Source organism: Gossypium arboreum, chromosome 2 (assembly GCF_025698485.1).
Source record: "Gossypium arboreum isolate Shixiya-1 chromosome 2, ASM2569848v2, whole genome shotgun sequence".
Lineage (NCBI taxonomy): Eukaryota > Viridiplantae > Streptophyta > Magnoliopsida > Malvales > Malvaceae > Gossypium > Gossypium arboreum.
Genome location: NC_069071.1, coordinates 54,668,627 through 54,678,975, shown reverse-complemented (window position 1 = coordinate 54,678,975; position 10,349 = coordinate 54,668,627). Strand labels below are relative to the sequence as shown.

At 32.2% G+C, this 10,349-nt stretch overlaps 1 protein-coding gene across 9 annotated transcripts; it reads right to left on the bottom strand.

Moving 5' to 3' along the window:
* Positions 1-622: 622 nt before the first annotated feature.
* Positions 623-8,075, bottom strand: LOC108461662 (pleiotropic drug resistance protein 1-like). Of its 9 annotated transcripts, none has more exons than XM_053020970.1 (24): positions 7,488-8,075; positions 7,267-7,387; positions 7,089-7,177; positions 6,917-7,001; positions 6,665-6,824; positions 6,483-6,559; positions 6,335-6,388; positions 6,138-6,228; positions 5,733-6,034; positions 5,357-5,638; positions 4,947-5,263; positions 4,697-4,857; positions 4,487-4,590; positions 4,226-4,382; positions 4,034-4,149; positions 3,808-3,957; positions 3,251-3,583; positions 2,879-3,169; positions 2,706-2,789; positions 2,490-2,623; positions 1,873-2,100; positions 1,614-1,785; positions 1,252-1,506; positions 623-1,159 (listed from the first exon to the last, which is right to left on the bottom strand). In XM_053020970.1, exons 1-24 carry the CDS (start codon positions 7,808-7,810, stop codon positions 902-904), a joined length of 4,344 nt encoding a protein of 1,447 aa, XP_052876930.1. In that variant the 5' UTR covers positions 7,811-8,075; the 3' UTR covers positions 623-901. The 9 variants fall into 9 exon arrangements, with proteins under 9 accessions (XP_052876930.1, XP_052876933.1, XP_052876943.1 ...); XM_053020973.1 differs by having other exon boundaries at positions 3,808-3,952; positions 4,038-4,149; XM_053020983.1 differs by having other exon boundaries at positions 3,808-3,934; positions 4,038-4,149.
* Between the last annotated feature and the right edge of the window lie 2,274 nt (positions 8,076-10,349).

The window sequence follows — 10,349 nt, the reverse complement described above, 5'->3', positions numbered from 1 at the left end:
GATGATATACATATGGGTGAGCAAAATTCGATTTGATTCGAAAAAATCGAAAAAAATTTGAATTTTGAGTTAATTGAATCGAATTATTTGAGTCAACTCTAATAAGTGATTCGAGTTTTGAATTCAAGTTGTGTTGAATTATATAATTCAAATAACTCAAATAATTCAAATAATAGATTGATGTAAATACCCCTTTGGTCCTTGTTAATTCTGAAAATGAGCAAATTGATCTCTATCAACAAAAATTACAAAAAAATTCAAATTAATTTTAAAATTCAAAATATTTATAAAAATTCTAAAATTTATATTTTTAAAATATATATAAAAAATTTAAAAAATTCTAAAGAATATACAAATAAAGTTGAAAATTTAAAATTTTTTAAGAAAATGATTTTGGGACCAAAATAATAAACTTTAACAATATTTTAATTTGATATTTTTATTTTTTTAATTTAACTCGAATAATTTCACTTAATTCAACTCAACTTGAATTTTATTTCTCGACTCGATTCGAAAAAATTTCAAATCGAATTAGAATGATAAAAATATGATTCGTCAACCCGAAATTTTTTAACTCGATTTGATCGATCTCTCACCTCTAGATATTGTGGTAAAAAAAAAGTTATATAAAAGTATTTTATATATGTGTTAATACGATTTCTTTTACTGTCAAACTTTACATGGAAGTTGTAGATACAAATATGGGAAATATATAACGTACTTAAATGGAAGATGATAGACTAATTGGCAAAAGAAGTAGAATACCTATACAATACAGAGAGCAAAGTGAACAAAACTCCTCACTGATCATGTTTATCTTTCTTCTTCCCTGAGAAGCTGAACATTATGCATCTTAAATGAGGAAAACTTATTTGAATCTGCAGTTGAGAAAATGGTAGCCTCATCTCTTCTGGAAGTTAAATGCTTTGATTGAGAATGCAAAGATGAATCCGAAGAGCACACATATACCAACTACTACAATTGCAACGACTCCCACGAATTCCTCTCTGAAATCGAAATAGTTTCTTACGAAATGTTGCACCGTTTCACCGGACTCAAAATTTTCCTGTACGTCACCATACTGTGAAGCAATTAGTCCATACAAGCTCCAAGAAATAGGGCAAACCCAATAATACCATCTCCACCACACAGGAATTCTCTGCCATGGGAACAAAAAGATTGAATACATTAGATGTGTTCTCAGTCTTTTCTTGCATTAACAAAGTGTGCAAAAAGGGTTACTAGACGTACCGTTCGGGGGATGATGAATCCGGAGAAAAGATTCCAAAGTGCAAAAAAGGCAGATGAAATTATGCCAGCAATATTGTGGTCGGGAGTGACAGCCACAGTCATCATCCCATAGAAGGTGAAGTATAAGAAGGTGAAATACATAAAGAAGAGATACCAGAAGAACTTGTGGGAAGCCCATTCAAATCCGATCATCGCATACACTATAATTCCATAAATGACAGTCTGAACCAAAATGTATGGCAGCTCAATCACAACCTGGAAAATAAATGGTAACCATCAGCCTAAACTTCACTAGGCAATGTTTGATGTTTAATAACATAAGATCGCTGCAGAAAGTTCCAATTCTGGAACTGCAATATTACCTGTCCAAATGCATATGGTAGTGCTGAATACATCCCAGCGGCTCTTTCTCGATAAAAGACCGTTCTTTCAACTGCCACGACGGGTTGAACCGATGCAGCATTTTGAAATCCTATAAAGAGAACGGCAGCATACATAGAACCCATTGAGTTGAAAACGTCCTGTCGCCTTGTTCTGCAATTACAACCGTTTCAATCCATTGAGAGATTAAAAACACGGAATCACATTGCTTGCACTATTTTGCATTAAATAGTTACATACCTTTTGGAGCCTAGATCCCAGAATATTGTCCCAAACATTAGAGCTATAAAAGTTGTGAATAAAAATCTCACTGCAGTGTATGGTGGGTTTCGCCAGTAAGACCAATACTGCTTCCATAAGCAAGCAATACATTGAGTGAGCAACGATTGTGAATATCTAGTCTGGAAGTATAAATCCTTGGAACCAGGTGCAGGGTTGCTTAGTTCCTTCACCAATGCCTTGTTCCTCCTGTACCATTTATTTACAGTGTCAATTAATTCCTTTTATTTTTTTGTAACTTGTAAATAAAATAAAATAAAAAGCAATGATGAGTTTTAACAATTAATACATAATTCAGTAAGCTTCTTTTAAATAAGAGATTGAAAATTTAAGCCTAAACTATTGTGTAGCCTGGATAACTTATATTGACCTCGGTTAAGGGGGTAACACTAGTTGGAGTATCTAGCTTTGCATTAATGTGTTCAGTGTATAAGTAATGATGAGAATTATGGTATGGTAGTTTGCACATTCCAAATCAGTTAACTTTTCTCCTAAAATAATCCAAAATCATAAACCACTTGCGGCGCTTTGACTTGATTTTAAATTTAAACCATATAACATGAATTTCTGGATCCTACCTATATAGCTCAGAGTTCTTGTATATGTTGGTAAAGTTGACACCAATTGCTTCTTCTTGTGGTGCTGAAGTAACCTCCAACATCCATGTTGCTGGATTGTAACCATCTTTTATCTTTGGGATTCCATTTATTTCCTTCAACAAGCGAAAACTTAGGACTTTAGCACCAAACATAAAAAGAATTCCACTAATATTATCATGCATTCATGCGACTAACCTCAAAATACTTTATTAAATGACAAGAATGGCGGCCTAGTGGACCCACATATATTTCTTCACCTCCTCTTTTCAACAGAAGCAGCTGTATTTTTTGTGTCCATTAAGTACTTGTGTTAGATTCAAAAAAGGCAAGAAAGATAAATGCCAACCAAAACTCCCAACGGTTCTCACCTCATCGAAAGCATCAAATATATCGATGCTTGGTTGGTGGATGGTACACACCACAGTTCGTCCTGTATCGACAGTGTTCCTTACTGTTCTCATTACTATAGCTGCTGCCCTGGCATCAAGACCAGATGTAGGCTCATCCATGAATATTATGGATGGGTTGGCAACAAGTTCAACTGCAATTGTTAGCCTCTTGCGTTGCTCAGTTGAAAGACCATTCACCCCTGGCAATCCTACAAGTGCGTCCCTTAATGAACTTAGCTCCACAAGCTCCATAACTTCCTCAATGAACATCTGCAACACAACAATTTGATTTAAAAATATTTCTTACATGCCTTAAACAAAAGATGTAACAAGTAATTAACAGCTGCATACCATCCTGGTTTCAGAATTGACCTCCGGGGGTAGTCTAAGCCATGCAGAGAAAACCAAGGACTCGTAGACTGTAACATGGGGGGAATGGATGTCTGTTTGCTCACAGTACCCGGATATACGAGCAAATGTTTCCTGCTTCTTCGGATACCCTGAAATTTTGATCGTTCCCTCGACATAACCACCGGTTTTCCTTCCTGCCAACACATCCATTAGAGTGGTCTTGCCAGCACCACTAACACCCATCAGAGCTGTTAGGACTCCGGGTCTGAAAGCTCCACTCACTCCCTTCAAAAGTTCCAACCGCTCCTCTGAAATACCTTGAGCTTTCATTTCCTGGAAACAATGAAAATTTTTAGCATATAAAGTTCAGTTATCATATTTTACCAAGTATTATTAATGTTTTATACGACAAAGATCCAACTTTTGCACTGTATTGTTTTTTCATGCATGGACATCCAATAAAGCTAACCAATTTCTACACAAAAATTGATTGAAGTTTTAACTACTTGCTTTTGTATTCTATTTTCTAGTTTTGAACCTGATAAAATTCAAGATACCTGTGGCATATCTACAGCATATTTGATTTCATCAAAGCTCATCGAAAGGGGTTCAAAAGGAAGAACCATCCCCCTCTTCCTCTTTTGATTAGCTTCATTGACACTAGTAACTTTCCAAGACAACGATCTCGATGATGCACCTGTTCTTCTCTCTGCATTAATTTTTTGCATTGATCATGTTATAGCACATGGGAATATAAAGCTCACTAATGTTTAATTTAAGTACCGACTCACCAGAAGAATCTCTTCCCCTTGATGATAGCTCAATATTCCCTCCAGTCTTGCTAGCAATTCTCTCAGCTAAGGTTTCTTTAGATATTACTGCTTGAGGCTTCCCAAATGCTGAATCAAATTAGAGAAACTATTAAAAAGATGAGATTCATATGGAGGACTGGAAAATATAATTACAGAAACTTACGGTCCAAATACTTTAACGCCAATGTGAAAAGGAAATTGAATAGGAAACAGTATCCAATCAAAGCCCCCACTCCAATCCAATACCAATGCGGTTCAGGGAAAATTCCACGAGATTTCATGACCAAAACTCCTAATGGTTCAGTAGAGTTAGGAGGAACCTACAATGCAAATATATGTTTCAGTTTCAGTAATATCTTCTGATCAAAGGAACATTTCCCATTTATCATGGTTTAATTTCAAATAGGCAGGAAACGTGGCTCACGTGTCTCCAGCTCTTCCCCAGGAATTCATTCACAGTTATGGCATTTTGTGCATACATCAATGGTGAAATCCAGTAACCCCATTTCCACCATTTCTTGACATCATCTGAAGCATCAGAAAGCGAAAATCACAACTAAAACTCAATTTTACATCATTAAGACAAATAATGATAACTATCATAACTCATAACCCAATGTATTAATGGATTTACCTCGAGTTAAGATGAATCCTCCCATGACAAGAACTGTAAGTAAAGCAAATGACCCACAAGTGTTTGCAACAATTATATTTCTTCCTAATCCTCCCATTAATCGGAACAGTCCTGATGCCATCTGGCTAAGACATAGGAGTACTAGGTAATTTTTGAAAAAGCTGCCAATTAGAGCTTTAATAAATTAGATGGGTGACACACAAAATATAGGCCATAACTGATATGGTGTTAGCTAGTTTAAGTTTCTCACCTCCCAACATCAGGATCAAAGCCAATGACATAATAACTCATGAAAACCCAGACGGTAACTTCTAAGATGCTGATTGGGGTCTTAAGGATCAATGCAGGTAAAGAATATGCCCATGAAGGATAGAAAAGAAGGTCCCTTTGCTTGTAGAAGACAGGGAGTTTCAAGATGGTCATTGCAAGCTCCGCGAATCCATTGAACATTATCATAATGAGAATAAAGAACAAAGCTCCCATGAAAATTCCACCATCTGTTATTGTATCTCGGTGCATCTCTGTCCTTATAAAAATTGTCATTGTTATGACTCCAATGAAAATAAGCTGAAAATTTCACCAACAGTGCAACAAACAGTTAAGACTTAGAAATGTTTTTAAGTCATAGTTTTTAAAACATGCAAATTTTCCTTAGCTCACTTGAATCATTTTGAACACATATACGAATAAATTCCTCTTCATTAGAAGATATTCCCTGGAAACACAAGCTTTTAACAGTTCCTTCTTTGAAACACCGTACTTGTCTTTGGTTAAAGCAGCTGGATGGCTTTTGGACTTGTCAAATGGAACTGCAAGATCATCGCCTAGCTTTTGTCCAATGTGGAAAGACTGAAATGCTTCAGCTAATTCCTTGACAGAGATGAAACTGTAAGGCTCGTCTTTACGTGCCCAATATTGCTCTTGATCTTTCCTTGATGTCACCTGTTGCACCCATCAACCATTACTTATTGTGAAAAGTTAAAAACATATATTCAAACAGTATCTGCATGTTTAAATGTAATAATTAAACCATTACTTCTTGTAAAAAGTCAGCAACTCCTTTTCTTTCTGGACACTGAAACCCCATGTATTCGAAAAACTCGAGTACATTTTCCCGGGGACCTTGATACACAACATGGCCATCTGAAAGCAGGATTATGTCATCAAACAGATCGTATGACTCCGGAGCCGGCTGAAGCAGAGAGATCAGAGCTGTTCCATTGAGGATGTGGATGGACTGTCTTAATGAATTCACAATATGAAACGTTGTTGAAGTATCCAAACCAGTAGATATCTCATCCATGAAAAGTGCCCTTGCTGGTCCAACCAGCATCTCTCCTATAAAATTTTAGTGGGATGAAATGATTAAAACCATGATCCCATTACTCTAAAATTCTGGAAATCAATAGACATTTTTGTCAAGTAATTGTCTCAGATTTACCTGTAGTGACTCGCTTCTTTTGTCCACCAGAGATACCTCGTCTCATTTCATCTCCCACAAAGGTATCTGCACAAACTTCAAGTCCCAATATCTGCAAATTTCCAACATTAGATATTTCTTAATAGATACTGAAAAGAGTCTTTGTCTGTTTTGTATTTTGTTCTTTGTCTCCATAACTTTGGATCTTAGATTGGTACCTTGAGAATATAATCTGTAACTACATTTGCCTCTTGTCCCTCTAATGCAGCGGCCTGCAAATTTAACAGTAACAGCAAAAAACACATGTTACAAAATTAAAATGAGCCACATACAAAGTAAACTGAAAAAATAGCATCAATCTTTTACCTTCATATAGATATCAATATCAGGATCAGGCTTGATATTTGCTTCTTTCTCTCTACGAGACAATTCCTTCAACATCTCTGCCAATTCCCAAGAGGCAAAAAAAAAAAGAATATTTATATATGGAAAACCAAACTTATCTGGTTAAATTGCAGGTCAAAGTTGAAGAAAAATATTGTTTTTACCATAACGAGGTCCAACACCTTGACATCTTGCTGAAAAAGCTAATGTTTCTCTGACCGTCATTTCTCCTATATGAACATCATATTGACTTATGTAAGCTGATGTCCTCTGCGGCACGAATTCTTCCATTCCATGTCCATTATAAGTTACTCTGCCTGCAAACTGAGATTTTCATATGTGCCACCCCACGTCAGATCACAATGCCAAACAACTGAAAATGGGAACTGGAAGTACAGTGAAACTAAATTCCATACTTTCAAATCTTTTCCCAGCTTTCCAGCCAATGACAATAGTAAGGTTGTCTTGCCCGAGCTTGGAGGCCCTAACAGCAATGTCATTCTGAACAAGTTTGATCCAAACCAGTGTTGTCAACGTTTCAAGAGATTATGATTCTGATGCAGAAATACTAGTCTTCTTAGTTCTTACCTTCGAGGTCTGATAATTCCACTGATATCATTAAGGATTGGTAATGGCTTCTTTCTATTGGGAAGAATGTGAAGGTAACTCAATAATCCCTTCAAACAAAAAACAGGATGGGAAAAAGTTGGCGCTGTCTGTTCGATTAAAAGATGCAAGTTTTATTATTATTAAACAAGAAGAGTACCTCTAGAATATTTGCAGAAAAGTTGAATATGGTAGGCAGCGCTCTACTTCCCACATAAGCTTCTGCTTCAACATTCAGATGCTCAAACCGGACTTCAATTGTTGGCATATCAAGTCCAACTCTGTAGTTTGAGTTTCACAATCCGTTGGGAACAAAAACCAACAATTCGGATCAACTTGAACGCATCAAACAATCATAAAAAGAAAATGGAAAAGACTTACCTATCAATGCGTTCTTTAAGCTTCAACAAGAACCTCTCATTATCATCTTCTGCAATTCTTACTAGCCTTTCCAGCAGATTCCTTCTCTCAATGAATCCAAGGTTTTCTATGTCGATCTCCCTTGATTGACCTTCACCTTCTGTGAATATCCCTCTCCTTACACGCAAATATGTAGGCAGTTTCTCGATGGCAGCCCATTTCAGGTCTTCTTCATCATCTTCTTCACGAGCAGACATGGAGAAAGCTTCCATGGCGTTGTTCCTCCAAATGCTTGAACTTCCAATACGTGCACTGCCGACTCTAAATGCCTCACCATTCTCCATTTCTTTTCTTCTTCTTTTTTTTTTTTTTTTCTTTTCCTTTTGGACAATGCCACCCAATGGAATAGTAGATGTTCAATATATAATCCGAAACCAAGGATCCCAAAGAAATTTCTTTGTTGCTTTCATACAAAGAAAATTAATTCATGAATTTTAGAGCTGGGATAGCAGCTCACTGTAAGATATATGTGTATCTTTCTTGATTTGGGTGGCTATATATACATAATATATTCAAGTCAATGGACAGAGAAAATAAATAATCGCCTTTGTGTCCTCTTTATTTTTTTTGAAACATATTTAAATTCAGTTCTGCTTAATTCACAGATCTCTAAATTCATTTATTACGTTCACTTTAGAACTTGTTTCCGATTTTCTCTTTTTTTTTCCTTTTTTTATTTTTTTATCAACAAACTTGTATAAATATAGATATTTGACTTCTTTAAATATTTAAATTATTTTTATAAATAAAAATATAAAATAAATTAGTTTTTCTACCGATACATAAATTAATTGTATGTATTTGTTTAAATTGTATTATGTTTATCTAATTAAATTTTAATATAAAATTTGATAAATACAATGATTGAAAAAGTGTAAAAGAATCTAATAAGAACTTTATAATTAAAATAAATAAATAAATGTTGCCAATGTTTCATGTCAACAGTCGTTTACTTAAAATTTTATTGGTTGTATTATGACAAATATAAATTAAAAAAAGAGAGTTAAAATTTAAAATAAGCTGTAATTAATTTAAAGTACCTACTAAAGTGCATAAATAAAAATTTAAACCTCGTGTTTCTAAAGTTACATTCCTTGATAAATTATATATTTTAAAATATGTTGTATTTTATAACATTTTTTGGTAAATTATATAAATAATTATTCAATTATTAGTAAATTTTAATTAAATTATTTGACTTTAAAAATTACAAAATAATCATCTGAATTATTAAAAAATTGTGTCCATTCCAATTAAATCAATAGTAGAATGGTGATATAGCTGTTAAATAAATTTTAAAATAAACCAAAGTTACACATAATTTCTATGTAATTTAGGAAAATAAATTTCAAAATCATTAAAATACAAAACTCAACGTTTTTTTTCCTTTAAAAGCCTAAAAGTAAAACCCCTCTCATATAAGTTAGGGAAGAAGATGAAGTGTGAGATTTACTTTTTAGGCTTTTAAAAGACAAAAACGGTGAATTTTGTATTTTAATGGTTTTGAATTTACTCTTTTTTCCTTAAATTACATGAAAATTATGTGTAATTTTATTTTATTTTTAAAATTCTAAGTCATGTATTTAACGGACATGTCATTGATTTAAGGAAATGGACTCAAAATTTTTGAGGTAATTCGGATGGTCATTTTGTATTTTTTAAGTCAAATAATTCAACTAAAATTTACTAATAGATGGGTAATTATTTATGTAGTTTATCTTATTTTTAAAATTGATATTTTAATAAATTTATTTTTAAACTAAATAATTTTTTCAACATTATCTTAATTTTTTAAAAACATATTTTAATATTATCTTAAAACTATTTTCTAAATAAATCTAGTGCAAAAATTATAAAATGAAATACATATTAATAACATGAATATTTTCCATTAATTAGCTTATTACCAAACAATTTAATGTAAAAAAACTGCAATTAATTATTTATAAAGATGATATGCAGTTTTAAATATAGATATCTATATTTTTAATAAAACTTTTAAAGGTGGAATATTTAATATTAACATCATTTAATAACATTATTATATACTTAATTTTTAAATATTTGAATTAACAGCAAATCTACTTTTGTGGCACTTGTTAGAAAATTAAATAATTAGAAAATTGTGCAGTAAATTAGTAAATATAGGTACAAAACATGATTAGTTTTTATAAAAGAAAATATTAATTTTAAAAGATTATTTATTTTCAATTTTAATCTTATTAATATAATTTTTATATTATTTTAGATAATTTTGGTTGAAAGATTAATATGCTAATTTGATTTTCTTATTTTTTTAAAACAATAAGTTTTTATAATTTTTTTGATAAAATAAAGTCAACTTAGTATATGATAAGTAGTTACCTACTTATATTATTCAACACTTTTTAATGAAAATTTTATATTAAGTAAAATATTAAAATAATTATCAAACATATTTAAAATATTAATTATTAAAAAATTTAATAATTTATTAAATACATCCTAAATTAGAATTATTTATTTATATTTTTATGTCAATATCAATACTATGTATTGTAAGAATTAAACGTGTAAAATTTTAATCTCATAGTCATATAGTTAATTCGAACCAAGATTGTGATATCCAATATTATCCCATCAAAATTGATGTAAACTCATTCAAATATATGTTTCTTTTCTAGAAAAAAATAATAACTCTTTGAATATCTAAATCTAAATTCACAAAAACTAAATAGATCAATGTAAGATATATAATTTTTGTTACTTCCATTTATTGTAACACATTATACTTGGCTTTGGTCTGAAGATCTAGATGTAAAATATTACATTTATTGTTGAAAT